General features: G+C 50.4%; 3 protein-coding genes across 6 annotated transcripts; 1 reads left to right on the forward strand and 2 right to left on the reverse strand.

The window, feature by feature from the left end:
• Positions 1-343: 343 nt before the first annotated feature.
• LOC122370122 (regulator of G-protein signaling loco-like) lies at positions 344-7,458 on the reverse strand. Its single transcript, XM_043345403.1, has 2 exons — positions 7,287-7,458; positions 344-2,273 (listed from the first exon to the last, which is right to left on the reverse strand). The coding sequence occupies exon 2, from the start codon at positions 2,271-2,273 to the stop codon at positions 408-410; it is 1,866 nt and encodes a 621-aa protein (XP_043201338.1). The 5' UTR covers positions 7,287-7,458; the 3' UTR covers positions 344-407.
• Positions 7,459-7,565: 107 nt separating this feature from the next.
• LOC122370123 (N-acetyltransferase 8-like) lies at positions 7,566-14,161 on the forward strand. 2 transcript variants are annotated; one of them, XM_043345404.1, is made up of 2 exons: positions 7,566-7,851; positions 12,578-14,161. In XM_043345404.1, exon 2 carries the CDS (start codon positions 12,618-12,620, stop codon positions 13,416-13,418), a length of 801 nt encoding a protein of 266 aa, XP_043201339.1. In that variant the 5' UTR covers positions 7,566-7,851; positions 12,578-12,617; the 3' UTR covers positions 13,419-14,161. The 2 variants fall into 2 exon arrangements, with proteins under 2 accessions (XP_043201339.1, XP_043201340.1); XM_043345405.1 differs by lacking the exon at positions 7,566-7,851 and adding an exon at positions 10,591-10,614.
• Positions 14,162-14,431: 270 nt separating this feature from the next.
• On the reverse strand, positions 14,432-23,652 carry LOC122370124 (another transcription unit protein-like). Of its 3 annotated transcripts, none has more exons than XM_043345406.1 (12): positions 23,577-23,652; positions 21,267-21,344; positions 20,089-21,060; positions 19,889-19,940; positions 19,502-19,605; positions 18,947-19,128; positions 18,477-18,593; positions 17,978-18,096; positions 17,446-17,608; positions 16,890-17,105; positions 15,883-16,063; positions 14,432-15,125 (listed from the first exon to the last, which is right to left on the reverse strand). In XM_043345406.1, exons 2-12 carry the CDS (start codon positions 21,307-21,309, stop codon positions 14,875-14,877), a joined length of 2,400 nt encoding a protein of 799 aa, XP_043201341.1. In that variant the 5' UTR covers positions 21,310-21,344; positions 23,577-23,652; the 3' UTR covers positions 14,432-14,874. The 3 variants fall into 3 exon arrangements, with proteins under 3 accessions (XP_043201341.1, XP_043201342.1, XP_043201344.1); XM_043345407.1 differs by having other exon boundaries at positions 23,483-23,652; XM_043345409.1 differs by having other exon boundaries at positions 23,600-23,622.
• Positions 23,653-23,845: the final 193 nt, after the last annotated feature.

Genomic DNA, 23,845 nt, shown 5'->3' on the forward strand with positions numbered 1-23,845 from the left:
TCTCTCTCTCTCTCTCTCTCTCTCTCTCTCTCTCTCTCTCTCTCTCTCTCTCTCTCTCTCTCTCTCTCTCTCTCTCTCTCTCTCTCTCTCTCTCTCTCTCTCTCTCTCTCTCTCTCTCTCTCTCTCTCTCTCTCTCTCTCTCTCCTCTCTCTCTCTCTCTCTCTCTCTCTCTCTCCTCTCTCTCTCTCTCTCTCTCTCTCTCTCTCCTCTCTCTCTCTCTCTCTCTCTCTCTCTCTCTCTCGTCGGCGGTTACGGCGGCCAGTCCGATGGACGCCGGGTTCAAGGTTACCGTAACCGTCCCCGCGCCGTGACCGGCGCTCCGCCCGACGAGCAGAAATGGAGTGGACGAGAGAACACCGCCCGCGACACGAATAGCACAGCTCGCATAACACACACGCATGCATTACTCATAAGCGACACAGTTGCGACACGGGCCGCGCAGCCCCGGCGCCGCCAGCGCCGGTCGCTGCTGCCCAGACCACTTCTCCCACCCACCCATCGACCGCCACTCGGCAGTCTCGGGTACTCACCATTGGCTCCTCATCGGTGGCAGCTGAGGTGGCCGGCGTGGCGCGGCCGCCCGGGTCCGTGCGCACCTCGTCAGGGTGCCGCTCCAGGGACCGGACAAACCGCCGCGCCTCCGAGCCAGTGACCATGCGCGCCAGCTCGGTATCCGAGCCGTGCCAGAGACGCGCCGCGGCCAGCCGACCGCCGCCGCCGCTGCTGCTGCTGGCACCGCCGGCGGCGCCGCCCACCCCGGCGCCGCGCAGGTCCTCCAGGCTGCGGACGAAGCTGCAGTCGGAGGACCGGCAGCTGTTCGAGTGCTGCAGCGTGGGCGGTACGCGGCGCTCGGCGTGGCGCGCCGCCGCGGCCGGCGGGGGCGGCGGCGGAGGACCCATCACACCGCCCTGGTTGCCGACACGGTGGATGCGCAGTCGTTCCCGTTCCACGTCCACCACAAAGATGCGCTCGGTGGGGTGTCCGTCGTCGCGGAAGCCGATGCCGGAGTCGCTGTTGGACGAGTTGCTGCTGGTGTTGCTGTGTGGCGGCGAGGCGGGCTGCATGTCAGGGTCCGCCATACCCGGCAGCACTCGGTTCCTGTACAGGCTGAGAATGGCCTGCAGGATCGGCTCCGCCGTGTCCGGAAACTCCTGACAGCGTCCGCCGCCGCCGCCCGGAGCCACCGAGCACTGCAGGCCGAACGTGCGCGCCCGCTTGGCGTGGTCGCCGTGCGCCGCCAGCTTCGGGTCAACCATGAACACGTGACACGAGCTGGAGAGCGGCGGCGGCGACGACTCGTCCTGGCTCTGGTCGCTCGGGTCGTCGTGCCGGTGCACCGTCACCAGGCCGAAGAAGCGCTTGTCGTCGGCGTAGATGCCGCAGAAGGTGATCCGGTCGGCCGGGTAGGTGGCCAGCGCCCAGCCGTGCGTGTTTGACAGCGACACGCGGCTGGGAAACACTGACATCAGCACCAGCGTGTGCACCTTCTTCTCCACGCGCAGCCGGCGGATGCAGTTTCGGATGGCCTGCAGCCGCGATCCGGCCAGGTCCTTCTCCTTGGGCATCTCGATGGTGCCCAGGTAGCCGACGACGGCGCGGAACAGGGCCGGGTCCACCTCCTGCTGCCGCTCGCGCTGCAGCTCCTGCAGTGTCGGGTAGATGAGTCCGTTCACCGTCTGCTCTGTGATCACCAGCCGCTCGCCGCCGGCCGCCGCCGCCGCCGCGGCAGCCACATGGCTGGGGCCGGGCCGCGCGCGACGCACCGGCCGCACCGCCGGCGCCGTCGGCTGCAGGAAGCCCTGCGGGTCGCGCGGCGGCGGCGGCGGGCCGGGCACGCGGCGCGCCGGCTCCTCGTCGTCCCAGCTGTCCGCCGGCGATCGGCCGCCGGCCGGGCCGGCGCGCGGCGCTCCGTGCCGGTGCCGTGCCCGGTGCGCCGGCTTGTGTTTGTTGCGCGTGGCCACGCACGCCTCGTCCTCCGAGCTGTCCGTGTAGTAGTTCTCGGCGATCTGCAGCCGCAGCGTCGAGTGCGTGCTGCCAATCAGCTGCACTACGTCGTCGTGCAGGCTGGCGGCCACGTTCTGACCGTTGACGGCCAGCAGGTAGTCTCCGGGGCGGAGACCGGCCGCGTCCGCCGGGCTCGAGGCCACGATACAGCTCAGAAGGCACGGCGCCTGGCCGGAGATGGTGAAGCCGAACCCGTTGGCGCCGCGCTGTACCTCCACGGTGCGAACGCCGTAGCTCGGCCGCTTCTTACGGCGGCGTGTCGGATGCATCTGTTGGTCAGGGGAGGGGGAGGGGTGTTAGGGCAGCCGGACTCGCCCCTACAGTTCCACATACCAGCGGCAGCATACGGACATGATAATACAAACACTCGCACGGCATTCCGCTGCAGAACAGGCTGCTTTAGCTGGAACTGGGGTCGGTCGGAACATACGGCGGACATGCCAGGCACAGCTGTACCGCCAGACACGATCACAAAATATAAATATAAACAGTGAGCAAAACGTCTACATAAGAACGATGCGTATCGGCTGATGAGTGCCGACGGCGGTTGACCAAACTCCGTGAAATCAGCTCAGTAAGTCACCACAAACATTCGTGATTTATTCAGGACACACCTAGGTTATGCGTCGTTCGTGCTGAGCATGAGGCCGCGTACCTCACGTCCTCTGTCAAAACTTATAAGATCTGTGCCGCAAAGCAGCCGAGTCAAGTTATCTCTTTCCGCTAGGCACGAATGGTGCAGCTGCGAAAATGACATCACCCCAGCTTCACGAAAATACATTCCTGAAACAGCATTTGTGACGGTGCACATGAACTTTGAAATGTCAGCGTGAGAGCGGGGACCGGCAGGTAAGTGGGTCATGTCAGGTTCTGCAGTGCTGTTTTTTCGCATATGGGGGTCGGTGAGGCCAGGGTTGCGAAGTGTAAGCTTCCGTCATACATTCACATTTCACAAAGTTACAAGTGCTTTGTAGAATCGGTGGCTAACATCGCTACAGCACTTGTAACTGATAATGCTACGGCTATCGCATTTGATCATAAACAGAAACATTACACATTAGCTTTATCGGCCTAAATCTCAGCGACAAATCTTTCAACAGTCCATGACATAAACATGCGTTCACACTAGTAGTTCAACGGGAGCAAACGCGATAGTTTATTTGTGTGCTTCGCCTTAGCTAGAGTCCCTAACGGCGTGTAATCATAAACAGAAGAAAGCTCGAAGGACAATAAACTATGCCACTTCAAGCGGTGATACGACGGCCCGGTACGATAAGCTACGATATTGCAGGCGGATTTATAGACCATAATCGTGCATTCAATGAAACTTGTAATGTTTTGTTAACCCTCGCATGTGTAGGGGGGGGGGGGGGGGTCGGATGGACCCCCCCCCCCATGGTTTTTCGCGAATAACTCGCGTAAAAAGCGGCCGATCGCGACGAAACTATCAGTACCCTCGCATTGATCAATTTTACACCTACCCTGAAAATTTCATGACCCTGACCCCAATGACCTTTGACCTGTGACCTCTTTTCCGAGACCATGTTTGGCCGGAATCGCGATTCCGCGTATGTCGGCTCGCATTAGCCGCGCGTTTGCAAGCTTTTCGTGGTTTCAAACGTTCAAACATGTGATTTGATGTTGCTCCCATGCATTAGGGTGGGTGTCAAGGTCACCTGAAGGTCAGGTCAGGTCATTGACCTTTGGTGACCTCGGTTCACTTTTTCGAGTTTTACATGTTTCTAGGCTAGTTTTTGGAGCTGAATTCGAATTTAGCAACCATTTGAACATTTACGAAGTAGTTTTGGTGACTTCGTAACATGTTACGAAGCTGTCAGAGGCGGTTGACACGTAATACTAATACCCGTCACGACGCCTACTGGTTGACCTGACCTGACCTGACCCGACCTGGTCTAAATGCTTAAAGACATCATCTGTGATCAAAACTAACACGATATTCGTGATCAGCACCCCGAAAAACCCCTTAGCAGCCACACTTTACGACTTTCTAACAGGTCCCAATTTTCCCGACCTTGGGTCTTTGACCTGACCTGGAAGGTCAACCAATGACCTAGGACCTTAAAATTGGGTATCATCGGCTTCCTCTCGTCACGGGCAACACGCTCGTTTTTTCCGCGAAGCTCTAGCTCGATCAGGGGCCAAACGGCAAGGGGGGGTCCAACCGACCCCCCCCCCCCCCTACACATTAGAAGCTGGAAAACGCCGCACACATGCGAGGGTTAAGTCACATCCAATCTCAAATATTTGAACTAAATCTGACGTATTTGTTCCCACTCGAATTAACGGCTCGGAAGTCGATGCGTGCATTGCCCGTGGCATACCCAATGTATAAACAGAGCGCTTCACATAATGGCCATTTAAAATGTTCTAAAAACGCTCGCGTATGCCATGGACCACGGCAGACGCGTGCGGCAGTCTGGGTGCAGCACTCTTGCTCTGCATTAGTCCTGAGTTCCGATTAGAGAATCAAGATCGTGGAACACTGCCACTTTCCAGGAATGGAGCATCAATGAGGAAAACCGCTGCCCGGGTGGATCGCATGTCCTCGGCTCAAGTTACCAAACATCTACGAGAGAGCGACCGACGGAGCCCCAGAGACCTCACCAACAGATCAGTTGCCAAACCCGAGCACGAAACACCACAGAAATGCGATATGCAGAGGCACCGGGAGAGCAGCATTGCTCTGTATCCTTACATTCCATTATCTATTTCAAGTTTTCCTTTGAGAGTTACTTGTAAGTTGTAAATGTAATGTCACAGTTGCCTACATCTTTGACTCCCGATACCTATACAAACTAAACACGCGTTTTCCTCAAAGGTCTGTGTTTGAATATGCAACCGTCTAAAGTCTGTTTCTGTAGCGTTCACGAAACATTTTTCCTCCTCTAAGAACCTTTACCTAAAAGAAGTAGACTTAAATTAAGCAGAGCGGGATTAGTGGAAAATCCCGCGCTCTCTCTCTCGGATGATCTGGTGAGACGGGCGTTCCGGAAAGCCGTGCAGGTGCGCTGGGGATGGGCCGGATCATCCGGCGGTGGGGAGTGGCTGCGCTCAGCGGAACACGCAGCAGGGAGAGGCCAGCAGCGCCGGACGCGAACCGGCACGAGACTGGGTGCCGTCCCGATGTGACAGGGTTGCGTGGATGATGTTATACAGCCAGTGCCAATATGTTAAAGGGACCCTCCCACCTTAACATTAGTTTTGAGTTGAGATAGCCAAGTTTGCGGCCAGGCTCAGAAACCACCATTTATCCTGGTCGCAACCCCCGCAGCTTTATGGTGTTCAAGAAATTTCTTCCCTTTACTTGCAGGGTGGGACCAGCGTGGTCCCTATCTCTTAACCATTACGGGAGTCTGATGACGTCATCAGGCTTTCGAACGTCCGTTAAATGTTTGACTAAAACGTTTTGTAGCACGCGGTGGTATATGCTGCTTTGCGCGCAAAAAATGCCGCACTTTCAAATAAAGTCGCTAGGAACAGCGGAGATCCCAAAAAGTAAACAAAAGTAAAAGTCTAATATCTTGAAAACCGGTGAATATTTTTCGATGAAATTTGGTAGATATTCGTTTTTGCTCTTTCTGAACCGAACGACATCACTTTCATGCCAATTCATTAACTTTTTTGAAGGTGGGAGGGTCCCTTTAATACGACAAGCTCACTGGGGTCATCTTAACACGACTGAGCATTAAGCATCGAGTAGTAGCGCACTCAAGATGATCTACTTCACCGTCGAAACAGTGGAGGGGTGCATTGGGAGCGTGACGAAGTTGCCATCCGCTGAAAGTACGTCAAGTTTACCGTAACAGTGCTTGAAACTGCCTTGCATGTACGTCGAACTATAATAAACAAGACAATTAATGAACAAAGCAATGACATTCAATGACCGCTGCGTCAGGCCTTGCAGATGTCCTTCGCATGCACATTACAGGACATTTCTAAGCCAATAGTCACATCGTCACGTAACAGAACTGTCCCGGGCGTCACGGAGCTGCTCTGGCCCTGGCCGTTCCGCTGGCGGTCCGTCACGCGGTGCGGCGGCCGGTGCGTCTGTGGCTTTGACGATTGTCTTGTGGCCGCCGTGGCGTGGGAGCTGGCTGGAGAGGCTGCGGCTGGAGGGTTATAGAGACTGCGGCGGGAGGGTTGGAGGGCGTCACGGTCGGGTGACACCGACTCGCTCAGCCGACCACGCCCGGCCGGCCCGCCCAGTCCGGTGGACAGGTGTCCGCCGCCAGAGAACGGTGATACCGGGGCGGTTCGTGAGGCGCGTGGGCACTACAGTCAGGTCAGATAAGGCCAGAACCACATTGCCACCGGTCCTACAAGACAAGCCATTGAAGCCAACGGAGCACCCGATACCACCGTAAGCGTTACATAAATCCGTTATAGCTTACCAAATATCATAGACATACACATAGGTCTATCGGCCGCAACGGCAAACCTAGCCAATAATAAGCCCCATACAGGTCTGAGGTTTCTCGTGCGATATTGCAAGCGATTTGAAGTTGGATGACATGGGATGTCCATTACTTGCCGGGCGATCAGGATAGGCGATGGTCGGCCTGGGTCGGCCTTGGACGTTTTCCGATGCGCCGGCGATGCAGCGGAAAACCGACACTCACTGCCGCCACTGCAGACTCCTAAAGCGAAGAACTGGAAAACGCACGGTAAAGGCGAGCTCCAGGAAGACGGGTCACAGTTATAATTAGCTACGAGCCTTTAGAAGGAAATTGTTTAGAAGTAGCTGATCGTAAGGGACGGTCTTGAGCGACGATTGCCGCCAACATTCGTTTGTCACATCACATGGATGTTCAACTGCGCTGTTGTGTTTGGACCATGCCGACTTGGAACTGGAACATGTATTTATATATTGATATTTTGATTTATAGTCACCGTGGGAACAGGTATCTCGAATTAGAACCTCGATATACCTAGCAGCTATGCAAAGCAAATTTGTCTGGATGAACGCGAAATGGCACTGAAACATTCCTTCTCTCCCAGCTCAACCGCAGCTGTAATGGCTCAGGATGCACAAGATCAGGATCAGGATGTGAAGCAATCATCAGGGTATCACAAATCGTGCAGAAATTACAGGTCATGTCATAGAACACGTTACACCTTTCATTCTTACCGTTTCAGGTCACCTTACAGCGCCAACCCAGAAAACCAGCTGGAAAACCAACGGCTCCATCTTTCCCAACAGGCCGAGTTCCATGCTTCAGAACAGCGGAACAGCTAGAACCCTACCATTCCACTGACCTTACCTTCACAGGTGAACAAAATATCCTTCCTGAAAACGCAGAATCCAGGCTATAAGATGACACCCAAGTTGGCACAGTTCTGCATTTCTCACTGTTCTAATCACACGAAATATTCCAGAGAATCGCACCCACGTTCCACACCCGTAGCACTCAGTGAACGACGCTCTCTCATTGGACCGCTCCACATGCCCTAAGGGGTGCCCGCAACGCTCACGAGCGTCATCCCTTTGTTACTTGTGCTGCCACCTATTGTCCGGAGAGAAACATAACCTGTAGGAAGCTGTAGTTCACATATAGGACGAAAGGTGTCAGCAGCAGTCGGGTCTCTGACGTCTCTGATCTCATCCTCTGGCTCTCACGCTTCTCTCCGGTCTCTTGGGTCCGGCCTTGCTTGGGTCTCTCTATAGATGGCCTTGGGGTCTCTTGGTTCTGAGGGGTTCTGAGCCTGGGTTCTCACACTTTTCAGAGCTCAGAGACATTCGTGGGAAGCGTGGGAATCGGAAGCGAGGGGCTTTCATTCGTGAATGAAAAGCGGTCATTGTGAATCGTCTATTTTTTAGTTGGTGAGGTGAGTTATCTCGATTCTCTACCCATCATTGTCATCGAATCTTGCGATTTCAGTTGGTGACATACCAGGGAAATAAGCTAAAATTAGAGCGCTCTATTTATTGCTCCTGCCCCATGTTGAAGAGATACCCCTAAAAGCGTGATCTTTTATCGGCCCTTACGCAGCCAGGCAGCACTTCTCAGACCGGTGGATGGTATCAATAGAAAGAGAATGCGTCAAAGATTAACATGAATTAATTAAAATAACATCAAAATGTTAATTAAGCGTGGAAATTAGTCCCAAACATAAGCTAATTATTGCTCCTACCTCGGCGACGGCGCTCCCCGCAGTCAGCGGGGAAGCTAAAATAAAAGCCACCATCCTCCTCCGTAAGTCAATTTTAGAGCGGCCGAGTGGGCCGATGCGGGGCCACCAAACTGAGATAAGACGTGGCTAGCAATTGCAAACAGCCATAGAAATCAATATCTTTAGACGTTCAATACGGGATGATTACTCTGAAGCTGGAGTGATAGCATGAGTAGATTGCAAGAAACGAAATGCATTGATTGGTTGAATTATGCACAATAGGCACAGCTCAATAGATGAAGCCATTTCTATGATGTTGACATTTGACATAACCCTTCCTCTCCTCACCAATGACCTAAGTACATTGGCAGTTGCCGGCATAGTTTTTTTTAGCACGAATGTAATTCGCCATCGGACCGCAATGCATGTTGCTAGGCTGCTGCAATTACAACGAACATACGAATACTGCCTTCATTTGTGGACGTTTGTTTTAAGGCGGTCCTTGACGTACAAGGGGGCATACCTGTCGACAACTCGAGTTTCTCCGAATTTCAAAAACTCCCAGAATTTCAATTCCTTATGCACTGTTGTAGGTACAGCTATGTTCACATGTTTTCGTTTCCTCCTGTTCTAAAAAGGATGATATTTGTCGACTTCGTGTGTCGCTGATAGGAGAGTGCGTTTAATAATTAGGCCCAACGCTTTCTGCATCCGCGAGTACCTTCAAAAGGGAACAACAGTTTCCATTTATTACACTATGGGACATGTGACAAAATGACCACTGGAACACGCATGAAACGGAGCTCATATTCCTAAAATGTCTACAATCACTTCTTTTCTGACACTATTAGCAAATACCGTCTCAAGTTAGGTGGTTGACAGACAGTCAATGGAGATCTGAGGAGACTGAGTGATGCCAATTCACCACTTAACTGATAATGAAGGCCGAGGGGAGAGAAACATGCAACATGCACAACTGACAACTTGACAAGTGACAAAACACTACCACTATTGCGCAGTGCACAACAAATTACAGCAGCCAGCCCAAAAAATGCTTTTGGTGGCTAATTGCAAAACAAGTCACTAATAAATGTCTTAGTTGCAGCTGAACACTGCACAATGATCACGCTGTTCACGCATTGAGTGAGATGCCACAGGTGGTTTGAATCACACTTTGGTACAACTGCAAATCTGAATTGTTGTCATGAGGTTCATGCCTCCATGATCACAGCATTTTGGTTGTGGTCGGCATAACACTTGTAGTCTGCAGCGTTCCACATGAACTGCAGACACCTCATCTGGTGGTCTTCATGTTGCTCAACTTCTTCAGGAGGCAAATGTCGACCACCCAGCGGAAGCATGGTCCTGCAGAAAAGAAAGGTAATGCATAAGGTACAAACATTATTTGCTGGAACAGCCCCTCTTGTTGGCTGTTATTAAACGTTTAACATAACATAACATGTATTCCATGTATATTACATTTGTTGAAGTAAGATACTGCCGGCTATTTCAAAACCAGAAAATGAAATTATATTGTGGCATAATTCACATGCTTAGCTATTAGTATCAAAAATAAATCAATTTAAAGTTTGGCATATTCTATAAAACACATTCATAGAATATTCTACTTCACGTCACAAGGACTCGCAATCTTTCTGTTGGGTGTTTGATGCATTAACTAAGTTTGTCTTGGGTTTTATTATTGCAAAAAGTTCATATTGCATTTTTTTTTTTGTATCAAAATACTGCCAGCAATAACAAAACAAGAACATGAAATGTCAATGAGCCAGCCGCCTTTCCTAAAAATGGGTTACTTTGAAAAGAATTTTAGTTTCTTTTAAGGAAAAGGAGAAATGATTATCAGGTAATTATCAGAAAACCACTCAACCAGCAAGTGGCTGGGTGGTTTCACAGCAAACATCAAGCCAAAACATATACTTACATTTATCTAACAATTGAGCCATTTGACTACTACAAGGATATGTGAGCAAAATAAGAATCCAATTATCCAATGTTGACTTCCTTGCAAAGTTTATGCCTTATTTTATGAAAATGTGTCAATAGAATATGATATTTATCATCAATTGTTATTAAATTTACGATTTATTTCGATGGAAACGCACATCTAGTCCCGCGCCATTTTCGTCGACGATGATATGATCGTGTTTCATGAAGAGATAAGGGGTTTCAATGGTCTTTCAAAGCAATGATTTGATGCAAAAATTTGTAGGAAATAATATAAAGCTGGTTCCAATGGCCATCAACCATTTAAAACACCGAAAATACTAACAACTCCGTCCCGACGACTACCCAGCACCGCGCACGCCACACTACTGGCAAAATGCCAAAACTGCTGTCATAGCAGAAATGATTTTTTTTCTCGATTTCAATTGTGGAATTATTTATTAAACAGAAGATGATCTTTCCGAAAAATCGACTGATTTCATACACAGATGCATAGAAAATAAAAAAATCCCGGTAAGTTTATTTGTATTGTTTTGCCGATTTTGACATGCTCCTAGTTTGCAGCCATATTTCGATATGTTCTACAGGGAGTTCAGAATTATTTCAGGACCAATGTTTTCCTCGTTCATTTTTCCGTCGATCATGAAATTTTTAAAGCGGAACAATTAGTTTCCAGGCGGTCCGAGCGGTTTTCGTGAGAAGGGTGCAAAAATTGGCGTCATTTTTAGAGCCTCGACACCAGCTCAACACAGGGCCCTATGGGAGACGGTGAAGTAGCGGGAGCAATAAATAGAGCGCTCTAATATTAGCTTATTTCCCTGGTGTGTCACCGACTGATTTCGGTCTGTGATGTTTTGTAATGTGTTTTTCAGTAATGTACATCAACGTGGAGAATACGGTAATGCCTTGTTCTTCTCGTAGTTTTGGATTTTCATTGTTAGTTCAGGAACAATGCTCATTCTCATAAATTATGTATGTACATGGCATAACACCAGCAGGGCGAATTTTCATCTCGGAATCTCCCAAAGAACAGCCCGAGTGCTACAGAAGTTAAAAGGAGTTAAAGTGAAAAATAGCAATCATGAGGCAGGTCCTGCAGCAGGCTTCTACTGACCCATGGCCATACCTTGAAGAATAGCCTGTATTGAGTCACACAAGGAATTAAATTCATGCTCACATATTGATATATTTGTTTTTTACATGGAATATCTAGTTACCTCTATTTCAGAAATTATTTGAGCCATGTCATTGACATTAACATGGGTCAAAATTCAATGAACCAGTGTGTCAGTTATGGCTGTGAGCCATGTTGTTTCAGCAACCATTCCCACATCTTTAAAGGAAATAGTTCACTTTTTAACATGGGTTTTGAACTGGAATAGCAGTTCCGTAGCTTGGGCTGAGACGAGCATAAATCAGGAGCTTTTACAGCCCAACGATCACCCTAGGCAAAGATATTCTATTTCTCGTCCCGAAAAAGATGTCTTGCGTTGAGGATGTGTGCCTTGCATATATTTCCATCCAGTATGAAAAGAGCATGGGTCCCGAAAATTCTTCAGAAACTAGAGAAATTATCTACGAGAACTCTAGAGAAATTCTCGTACTGATCAATTAGGACATTCAGGGGAACATTATCAGATCGAGCAGATCGCCCAAATGCCGGTGGCTGCGATAATTTCTCTGTTTCTGAAGAATTTTCGGGACCCATGCTCTTTTCATACTGGATCGCGTGTGCCTTACAGAAACTGAAAAGTTCTTCCTATATCAAAATATAGAAAAGAATATTTTGTTATAAAAAGGTTTTATTTTCTTTGCTGATTATTTTGAACATAAAAAATCATAAATCCGTTGCAAAAAAAAAATAATTTCGTGAAAGTGAACTATTTCCTTTAACTTTTAGCTTTATGATTGGCTTCTTGCCCATGATTACCTATTAGTGCAGTGATGCATTTAGGTACCTACCATATTATGTTGCCATTGAAACCAACCTGAATCCCTTAAAAGTAAAAGCTCTAGTCTTTGAGAACCTGTAAAGAGGTCCATTAGACCCACCTCATTTAGCATATTTCTGTTTATGTCTGCTTCCTGGCCCTAGTCATTTCAGATACAAGCGTTTGGCCATGGCCACCATCTTCATCCAGTGCCCTTGAGTAGCTGGCTGGGGGCTTAAGCAAGGACAGTTTTCAGCAACGCCTTACCATGTGATTTGATGCTAATATGTGTGGCAACTGGCAGGGTGTCACCATTTTAGCATTTTCTGCCAGTTTTTGCAGCTGCTCTATATTGAGACTGGGATGTACTGCAGTGCACACATCACAAATAGGCACTCAGTGTTCCTGATTCCCATTCTAAAACCATTTCTTGAGCTGTGAGCATGTGCTGGCTGATTGTTAATGCTTCTTGAAATTCATTTCTTCAAAGCACTGTGGTCAACCAAATGTTTTATCTTGAACTAAATGTTTTCTGCTGTTTTCAGGTGCAACTATCTGCTGCACACATCTATCAGTTTTCCGACGATGCCTGACCCGGCCAGCACACCACAGCTGCCTAGCTATTTGTGCTGCATCCGGCCGTTCGAGCCGCGCGACGCGCTGGCCGTGAAGGCGATGGCCAGCGAGGCCGCCACCAGCACCGTGTGGTCCTTCTTCACGGCGGCGCTGTTCCGCGAGACGTTCTGGGAGCTGCTGATCGCCGTCGAGGCGGTGCTGTTTGTCGTGTTCGGCGTGCCCGGCGACCTGTGTGTGCTGCTGGTGCCCGCCTTCTTCGTGTTCATCTTCACGAGTATCTGGGCTGCACACCAGGTGCGTGCGGTGGCGGCCCAGAGCGACCTCAGCAACATCCCGGACACGTACCAGACGTCCAAGCGGACCAACTTCTGGGTGGCCGAGCTGTACGAGCCGCTGCTGGGGCCGGCCTCGGCGTTCCAGCTGACGTTTGTCACTCCTCAGGACGTGGAGAAGTACCAGACAGACCTGGGCGGTCTCCGACGGGTCGTCGTCGGCACCGTCGGCGTTCGCAAGAACCGTGACGAGCCGGAGGGCGGCTGGCTGACGCGGATGGCCGTGCTAAAGCCATACCGCGGCCACGGCATCGGCACACAGTTGCTGGAGGTGGCCTGCCGGTTCTGCGGGGACGTCGGCCTCACCCACGTGCGGCTGCAGACTACTGAGTGCCATGACGCCGCCAAAAGCCTCTTCTATAAGCACGGCTTCCAGATCCTCAACTACATGCACAAGCCGATGTTTGCCGGCGTCAAGGTGGGCGTGTACATGTTCACGCGCAATGTGAAGCCGAGCCGTCAGGCACTGAACGCCTGAGGGCCTCTGCGTACGTCAGAGTGGACGGAGGACGATGGAGGAGTCGTGGACAGTGGGGAGCGGTCGAGTCTCAGTGGCTGTGTTGGACACTGTAGCAGTGACGCTGGCGTTTGATGGAGCAGAGTACGAGCTGCTGCTTTGGGTGCTCGTTGCATTGATACTGCGTGGCAGGTAGAAGTGACGTTTTGTTGTCATCATTTATGCGGCCGAGCTTATGAGGGCGTGATGTAAGCAGTCGTTACCGTTTGGATACCGGAGCTGCTCAGTTCCGAACTGGATCACTGATGAGGCTGCGGCGCGTAGCATTCGACCGCATTGACTGGGTGTGCTTTTGTCAGATTTTCGCACAACCGTGGGACTTTTCATGCGGCACCTCCTGCATTCCAGGACTTACTTTGTCGGGAACTGGTTGACTTTCAGCAATGTCGTCCGATGCGTTGATGTTGGAAATGATTTGCCAACTCATGCCCCACATGGTGGTAAAACACGTGATCAGCGATAGCCATTATTTACGATGAGCGCAGTCAACTTTCTCGGTTATTCACGGATGGACGTTCAAGAAGATAGGCGGTGAGCTTGAAAATCTATCTCTGAAACCGAACAACCACTCCTGTCCAACAGTGCCTTATGAACGCAGAACGTGCCAAACTCGTCTTTCGGGGAAGATCATGCTACATAGTCTCGTTAGCAGGCTGTCACTGGTGCACACATTTCCACTGCTCAAAATGTCCTGAAAATGGATTTCGTAACTATCTACCATTATTCAGATTTTTAGGCTAGAATGCGAGTGTCTATCCATCGCTAGTGAGCATGTGTATGCGCATGTGTAGTTCGTTTTATATCACGGCCTGATTATATCAATTTTTCAATAAAACGAAACAATCCATCTCTTTTGTGTTCAGCGAGTGTGGCCTGTTGCCGACGGGCCTGAGATTCGCGTTGTGTTGTTCCCTGATCACTGGTGTATCTGATCAAACACCCTCATAGTGCGTAAATCTGCGTTGGAGACACAATTTTAGGAAAAACGGTGCTATCCGATTTTATTGGCGATGAAAACTATCGATGAGTCGGACTCCTGCACAAATTCACATAAACCAGCCGATGCTTTTGTCGCGATGAAAAGAGGAGCGGTGACGGTGACCAACGCGTCACCGCAGTTCGCACCAATTCTAGCGGCATGATGCAACACTGCAGCTCGGAGCAATGACGCAACACCCAGCACGCTTGCAGAAGACTGATGCAGTCACAAGACCGAGCGACGTGGCTCACTCTGACCAAACCACAAGAACCATTTACCGTACTAATCTCGCAAGCGCTAATGACCCAGTCACATCACCATTCGCACCTTACGGCTCACACTCCCCTCAGCACGCACGCACCTTTCGAACACTCCAACGAACGACACATGAAGTACGACATCCCAGACCGAGACACAAGTCCACAACCCCCACCCCTCTCAGTCACTGTCGCTGCCACTACCTGATCCCGATCCCGATCCTGACCCGGAGCCGGAGCCGGAGGCGGCCGATCCGGACCCGGAGCCAGAGCCGGACGCCGAGCCCGGCGACTTCGCGCCGCCGCCGCTGCCCGCGCCCTCCTCGTCGCTCTCCTCGATCGTCTTTTTGGCGCGCTCCAGCTTTCTGGCGCGGCTGGTCTCGATGTCCGAGCCTTCCTCGTCCGAGGAGTAGATGGGCGCCCGCTGCTCGCCTGTCCGAGGGAGGAGGGGGGGGGGGGCAGGGTGGTCAGACGGCTGGGAGTGACGCAATGCGATATAAATTGGCGGAATAGCGCCAAATGAGAGCAATGGAGACGGAGAGTGAAGCAATGCAATCTAAGAAATAAGACAAATTATCTTTGTGAAAAGCATTTACAGTATGACAATACTTAAAGGAAATAGTTCACTTTTAACATGGTGGTTTTAACTGAAATAGCAGTCTTGTAGCTTGCGCTGAGACTAGCACAAATCATAAGCTTTTACGGCCCAACGATCACCCTAAGCAAAAATATTCAATTTTCCGTTCCAAAAAGAGTGTCTTACGCAGGAATGTGGTGTCTTAGAAAGGAATGCAGTCACATTATCGTGCAGCATGCGTAAGTTTGAACTACGCAATGTGATTGGTCAACGCGTAATAAGCTTCCGCGTCAAAACATCATTCTACATAGAATATAGTTGTTCCTATATTAAAATATAAAAATAATTGTTTTAACAGAAAGGTTTTATTTTATTTTCTGATCATTTTGATCATCTGATCATCAAAATTTATCACCGTGCGTCTTGAATGAAGGCTGCGGCCTGAATCTAAAAGATATCCAATAGTTTAAAATAAAATAAACATTAAAAAGTACAATAATTCTACAATCATAATCTGCTGTTTTCCTAGCACCATGACTAAATAAAATAAGCATTAAAAAGTACAATAATTCTACAATCATAATCTGCTGTTTTCCTGGCACCATGACTCACCCTTCTTCTTCTTGTACTTGTTTTTGATGGCGGATAGGGAGATGGCTCCTTCGTCCTCCGAGTCTGCTCCCTCGCCGTCCGGCTCCAGGTAGCCCGAGTTGAGACTGCGGGCCGAGCGCTCCTTCACCCGTCGACGCTGGGCGTCTCGGCGCACAGACGCACGCAGACGGATCTCCTCTTGCTGTAATGACAGGGAGGAGGGGTCAGTTGCGGGCGGCGGCACATACGGCCGAATGGATAGAGAGCGGGTGTGTGAAACAAATGAGATAGAGCAGTTGAATAGAGCAGCAGCCATGGCAGTCAGAGACCATTGCAAGGCACATGCGAATAAGATTACAGGTAGGGGTCAACGAGATGGTAGTCAGAAACAGAGCTGCGGCAGACGGACAGCTTCAGAGTCTGAAGTCAGCAAATGAAGATATAAACAACAGCAGTGACTACACACACGATAGGGACAGGGCACTGCAGCTGCAGCAATGTCGGGAGCGGGGGCGTCTGCAGAATCAGCAATGTGTCGGAATCGGGGGTGCACTGCACAGTGGGACTGGACCGATAACCGGTAAACAGAAGGGGCGCGGTGACGAACAGCAGACGACGAGCCGCGTGAAGCAACGGTGACCGCCCGATACAGAACGGCGTAACGGGACAGCTGGTCAACTGGGAATGATAATGCCTGAAACGGTCAACGAATGTGGATCTGGTTCGCATCATAGATGTTGCTGACATTTAAAATTTTGAGGGTAGACTGCTCCATTGAGTTCGCAACATAATGGCAAAGTGCAAGACAGGTAAACCAGGCCACAAATGTAACCAAGTTAGCAGTGTATTTCGACGTAAACATGCATCTGAAAAAGGACTCGAAAGCAAAAGGATGTTTTAATGTCACGTCATAGACCATTGAGTCTCTTTAACTCCTTTCCCTGCCACCCCCCCCCCCCTCCCCCCTCACAAGCATTCTCACAGCTACGCCACAATATCCCTTCTCCAAACCAGCCAGCGCCGCCTACCTTGATGAGCTGGTTGCGGTTCATCTCCGGGTTCTGTCCGACCGTTGTGAGCACCTTCACGCCCGGCGTCTTGTGTGACCGGTCGGCGATCGAGCGCGTCATCTTCCTGTGTGTGAACGAGTCGGTCGAGTGCGGTCGGAACGAGAGTTTGGTGCGGAACACGGCCTGACCCTGCAGACCGGTACCCTGGCGGATGAACAGGTGGTTGTGGTCGCCCTGCCGGAAAGACAGAGGTCACAGGTCAGTAGTCAGAAGTCAAACACGAAGGCTGCACGTCGGAGATCTGAGACCACCAAACAACAATCCGAATTCAGAGACATGTAGGCCAAACATCGACCGTACTATAAACAAATAGCCTGGCTTACTAGCCAGCTAGTCGTATGAAAAAAGCTTAAAACGATATAGAACAGAAGGAAGGTAGCGATGCATGTGAAAGGTTGCGTTACGTAGCCGCTTTTCAAAGACCATCCTTACTGGAGAACTACCAAAGATATTTGCATACAACACAACCCTTCCGTTACGTGTAATGCCCGTTAACAGACAACCGATCGGTTACCTGCAGCGGCTGCTTGTAGACGTCGAAGATCTCTGAGCCGAGGTAGAGCGACATGCTGCCGTCCGACCAGCGCACCACCTTGGCGTTGCTCTCCTTCACCGCGTCGCCCTCCTTGTTGAACACCGTACGCCAGCGCATGGTGTTCTCCACCTTCAGCTTCAGGCTGTGTGGATGGGCAGAGCGGGTGGTAAGGAGGGTAACAGTGAGCAGACAGATGGAATGGTGAGGGGCGAGGCAGTGACAGATAGGTAGACAACATGGATTAAATAACCGTAGTCATTCCTTTGGGAATATTGGTTAGAGAAGCTTAGTTTTAAATCACTACAGAAAAGCTGTGACTACTGTCTAGGCGTGTATGCCTGACCGTATGGTATAACGCCACTTTAAGTAACGTCTCTCCCTGACGATACTAATGCCTTACCTTACCCCTACATCTGTGACCGTGCATATGACAAGATATCTACAGTGTCCATAATCTACCCCTGCCCCTCTACGTTACAGCCCGTTTCTCCTCCCTCCGCCGGCCACTGACCGCGCTCTGCCCTCCTCATCCAGCGTCTCCTCCTCGTCAATCTCGTCCTCGTGGGTCTCCGGGTCGAACGGACGCGTCTCCACCGACAGAAAGTTGGGCAGCTTCACGAAATTTAGCTCCTGGCGACACAACGCACAGTGAAAATGAAACGGCGACAGACGGAACTAATTGTTAATCATGACGTCCTCCGACCTATCCAAAGAAGGGTTTTTATCGGGTGACTTTTTAGCTCGTTAGGATTGGTGGCGCCGTATTCATCCATCAATTTAGTAAACACATATGAGCTGATGGAAAAAGATCTGATACTGCTAACTTCGGATCACAGAGAATATGACCATCTACAGACACTTGATCGGGTCAGGTCGGTCGGCTCTCGCCAGTCATCGGGCGAGAGCAGCGACATATTCTTCAATCGTCTTCCTAATACTGGTTCGCTGGTGGCGGCTGGACTAGCCACTCAGTCCCTGTCCTGTCTCTTCGCTGCACATCCGTGTCTTACCTTACCCAGGTCCGTGGATATTTTGGGTACGTCCACCTCAATCCTGGTCTCCTGAGGCGGCTCCTTCTCCTCAGGAGCGGCCGCCTTCTCCGCCTGCTCACCGTCCTCGTCATCGTCCTGGCGCGCAGAGAGAAACGGAAACAACGGTCACACGGGGACTGACTAAGGGCTGTGGCAGTATTCAGGAGGGCGCTTTCTTGAATTGATAAAACTGGACCGCATCAGCAGATAAAAAAAATCGATAGGTATCGTATAATGCAATCCAAGTTCAGCGAGACTCAACTTACCAATCTGTCCCAGGAGGGAGAACGAAAATTATCAGTCTTTCATAACAACCAAGCACAGCGACCCAGCTGCGTATCCGTCCAACATCTCAAAATGCTCATCCCGCCATCCAAGCCTAGTTTCACACCCCTATCCCTCTGTTCAGCTCCACGACCACCTCTACCTCTGTCCGCTCCCCGGCTGACCTGGATGACGGCACGCGGCTCGTCCGCATCATCCTCGTAATCGCTGCCGCGTCGGACGTCATCCTCGTCGTCGCTGCCCGCCGGCTTGGCCGGCGCGGGAGCCGCCGCTGCTGCCGTCTCGGCTTCCCCCTCGTCGTCGCTAATGTCGGATGCGTCACCGAAAAGGTCGGCGGCGTCCACGTCTGAATACAACCAAACGACGGTCAGTTTGATGGAAACCATTGATGAGTTGTTCTCGGTCGTAACTATGAAGCATCACAGGCAGAGTAATGCGGGCAAAAGCACCAGTTCAATGGTAGACAATATACCTTTAAGATGTGGAAATAAATTGATAAATGCCTTCTTCATTCGACGGAAGAAGCATGGCGTAGCGACATGACAGCGGCCTTCAGGACTCTCTTGGGCCGATAGGCCACGACGCAAGAGCCCAAGCAGCCAGAAGGAACATAAACAACAGCAAAAGTACCACACACTTTTCCAATGACTCGTGTAACGACCTCATCCCAGCTAAACATTTTTTTCTTCTTTTTTTTGCGAGCCGCGGCGTCGACGTACCCTTCACGGACTCGTCTCCGTCGCTGTCGGTCTTGGCCTTCTTCTTGTCGGCCTTGGTGCTGCCACCAGAGTCAGAGTCGCTGACGACGGCACGCTTACGTTTCCTGAAACGGGTCACGGCGCGGGTCAGTGGGTCATCAGCTGCATTACAATTTACAAACACACGACTGAGGAACAGGAGCATGACAGATTCCGGGTTAGTTTAACGGTTTATATCAGCGGCGATATTCGCGAGCTTTTGGCCTATAACTGTACCGGAATAAAGTAAGAGAATTGATAGATTACCATGTCGTCGATAAACATCCTTTCATTAGCGCTTATTGCATCCTGTTCTATCGTGCATGATTAGGAATCCTTGCCTCCTTTACTTTCCAAGCTGCCACTCACCCCTCCTTGCCAGCTTCTGAGCCACCGTCCGAGTGCTCGCTGTCCGAATGAACTGAAAAGAGAAATAACAGGATCGATCACACGGGGGACAGATGAATGCAAGTTGAACATGTGAAGTGACTGATGCCAGTAGCTGAGTTATTTTGAAGTGACATAAGACAGAGAATGCGCTCAAGAACTGAGGCGTGACCCTGACTTACCAGAGGCGCGCTCGTCGGCGGCCGGCTGCGGGGACCGCGAGCCGGAACGGGACCGGCTGCGAGACCGATGGCTGCCAGACTTGCCGCTCTTCGCCGAGCCACGCGACTTCTCACTGCCAGCAGGACTGCCAGATCTGGATCTAGCACTGCCGGCAGGACTGCCAGATCTAGCACTGCCGGCAGGACTTCTAGATCTAGCACTGCCAGCAGGACTGCCGGACCTGTGGCTCCCGGCGGGACTGCCAGACCTGTGACTCCCGGACTTTGCACTGCCAGCAGGACTGCCAGACCTCGCACTTCCAGCAGGGCTTCCAGACCTAGCACTGCCGGTAGGACTTCCCGACCTGTGGCTGCCAGCAGGACTTCCAGATCTGTGACTGCCTGACTTTGCACTGCCAGCAGGACTGCCCGACCTGTGGCTGCCAGCAGGACTGCCAGACCTAGCACTGCCAGCAGGGCTGCCTGATCTTTGGCTGCCAGCAGGGCTGCCAGACCTGTTGCTACCAGCTGGGCTTCTGGATCTTGCACTACCAGCAGGACTTCCCGACCTCGCACTTCCGGCAGGACTTCCTGACCTGTGGCTACCGGCAGGACTGCCAGACCGGTGGCTGCCAGCAGGACTTCCAGACCGGTGACTACCAGCAGGACTTCCCGATCTTTGACTACCAGCAGGACTTCCAGACCTGTGGCTTCCGGACTTTGCACTGCCAGCAGGACTGCCCGACCTGGACCTCACACTGCCTGCCGGGCTGCCGGATCTCGAGCTGGCTGCGGGGCTGCCCGACGCCGCGCTGCCGGCGGGACTGGCGGAGCCGGCGCTGCCCCGCGGACTGCCCGAGGCGGCGGTGGCCGGCCGGTTACCGGAGTGGTGACTGCCGGCGGGGCTCGCCGAGCGGGAGGCACTGCGGCGCGGTGAGCCGGAGCCGGCCGGCGACGCCGAGCGGCTGCCCGAGCTGGCGTCACTCTCCGAGCCTGTGGACAGAAATATGATGGTATGTGATGACATGATATACGATATGAGAGGTAACAGACGGAACAAGACTAGGTCTAGGTTACCAGCTCATCAGAAATGATAAAAAAACAAATGGTTGTTGCTAGCTTAGGAGCATTAGTTCATCAAAATGAGCTAAAAATACATTGTTTCATTATGTTTGAATGCAATTATATCAAATACTTACCAGAATTGTCATCACTAGATGACAAGTTCTGATCATACACCATCTTTGATTAGTCAATTGATGCTATCTGGATTAGTCCTGGAACAAAAGCATTGGTAACAGATCAGTAAACAAGTAAACAACATAGTAAATTGTAGCCTGTAAGGCCTACAGCTTTAGAGATACAGAACAATGTTTTAGATATTTAAGGTGTAGAGTTAACAGGGCTATAAAACTGCTATCTCGGATTTTTTGAAATTTTTGGATTTTGAACCCAAAAAACCAAGTCTTGATTTTTTAAATATAACAACACAAAAATCCTTAACATTGTCTTGAATTTCGAAAAAACTGGAGTATATGTGATAGTCATAGATATAAAAGTCTTTCGTTATGCCCCCGAGGTCATCTCAGGTCACGAACAGAATCTAACAGTTTTTCGCTAATAACTTCTGATAGAGGCGTGCTAGAGCGCTGAAAACGCCTTAGATGTGTTCGGCTCGACGCTGCGGATCGACTGATATGCAACATGACCTTTTCCGGTCAGGTCATGACCTTGACCTGAGGTCAAATTTTCAAGTTGACCTTTGAATGTCAAATTATAGTTCATTCGACGCGTCTCGACGAGAGGAACACGATGCTGGCAAAAGTAATGTCATGGCTCTTTTGAGTCAAAAGTTATTGCCGAAAAAAAACGTTTTTCGTAAAAACGGCTATTTTTGGAGTTTTTGCCCTCTGGAGGCTAAAGCGTTGACCTGAGGTCAAATCTGAGAACATTACTCAGAAAGGTCTGTAAAAGGGCTATGGAATGCGCTTTTCCGCGGCGCTGTAGCTCTATCGGTTCCCGAGATAGCCGTTGGCAGTTTCCAAAATGTTGAAATAGTGAACATTTTACCTTTGGTGACCTCTGGTGACCTGACCTTTGACCTGACCCCAAAAATTACCGAAGTGTTTTTGTCCTTTTCTTGGACGCTCTTTCGATTGCCGCTTACCGCGTGTCGCTACGTGGCCCAGGAGCCGAGTTAGAAGGAGGGGGGTGTTCAGACACCCCCCGCCCGGCGCGGAATCTCAGAGTACCGGTTCGGCGCGGGTTAATGTGCTGATCCTTGGTGACCTGACCTGGTATCATCAACGACCTCTAATAGCAACATATGTACTAGACAACTTACACCATATCACTGATTTTCGACATAATGAGTTTTATTCGATGTTATACCCAGGCTATAGCACATTCCCTAGAAGACTCGCGAACGGCAAAACATTTTATCTTTGACCTGATCTGTGACTTCATCGGTGACCCAGTTGTCAATGAAATTAGAGTTCCTTCGACCAAGTCTACAGGGCAATCGAAGGCCGTTTGAATTTTATGGATCTACAAAGTAGTTTAGGAGATACGAGGGGGCAAAAAACGCCCCCCACTGCGCAACCTGCGGAAGGTGGCCGGGAGGCCCACCGCCTGCCGGGCCAACTCACCTGGTTGACTCGGCACTGGGCCTCCCGCTCTTCCGCGCGCCGCACGGTGGGGGGTATTTTCTCCCCTCATATCTCCGAAACTACTGGGCGGATCCATAAAATTTTAACATCATTCGCTAGCCCTGTAACATTTGTCGAAGGAACTCCAAGACTAAACGCCTGCCGGTTTAACAAAGGCTTAAACCAAGTTGCATTTGGGCCCTGTTTCACCGGTGATAGCAGCACGCTGCTAGCACGCTGCTATCACACGTGTCAAATTGGGTTTCCATGGAAACATCAACAAACCATGCCGTCGCCAATTTGTGCGATGTCATCAAATATAGCTGCCAACATCTTCAAGGCCGTGCGAAAAAATCAAACGCATTCAACGAGACAGCAACTCTGTTCCAAACGTAGCTATGAAAAAGCTCACGGATTACACGAAACGTCATTAGTGTGACGTCATCACATTACGTCAGCTCGCACAATTTGATAGTAGCGTGCTGCTATCACCGGTGAAACAGGGCCTAGATTTCATGCACCTCACATCAAAAATGGTCAAATTGAATCAACATGCAATAGGCATCGATAGAAAAGCAGCTCAAGCTGACATATTGGAAGCGCAGAGTGTCAGGTCAAGGTGATTCATTCAAGCCAAAGATTATCCTTTGAGTTATAGGGCACCATACGTTCTTTTTAACAGATACACAAGTGAAAATTGAAATAGACAAATTGCCTGTAAGGCCAAGCACGAACAAACACCCGCAAAGTATGTAAAAAACACTGACCAGCCCTTGGACCTTGGACCAGCCGTAACCTGCCCGTGGCCGTACCACTTCAGCAGTGTTATCAAGTGTTATTATTATATACCAATTTCTATACCTTGCCCTTGACCACTTATTCCCTGCCAAAATGCATATGCATGCCGTGCTGCCACGGCGGCCTGCATGCGCTGCATGCATTCGCGAATCATTTGCGGACCTTCAATCGTTCACGAGAGGCAAGAATACTGAATGATGACGATTAATGTTAAAATATGTTTAAGAGAGCGGTATTTTTGTTCTAAAATTTCTTTTTAGTCATGAAAATGATATAAATAAATCAAAAAAATTAAACATCATAAATTGTCATAAAAAATCTTGAAATTTTTC

Source organism: Amphibalanus amphitrite, unplaced genomic scaffold (genome assembly GCF_019059575.1).
Source record: "Amphibalanus amphitrite isolate SeventyFive unplaced genomic scaffold, NRLGWU_Aamphi_draft 001101F_arrow, whole genome shotgun sequence".
In the NCBI taxonomy this organism is placed as follows: Eukaryota; Metazoa; Arthropoda; class Thecostraca; order Balanomorpha; family Balanidae; genus Amphibalanus; species Amphibalanus amphitrite.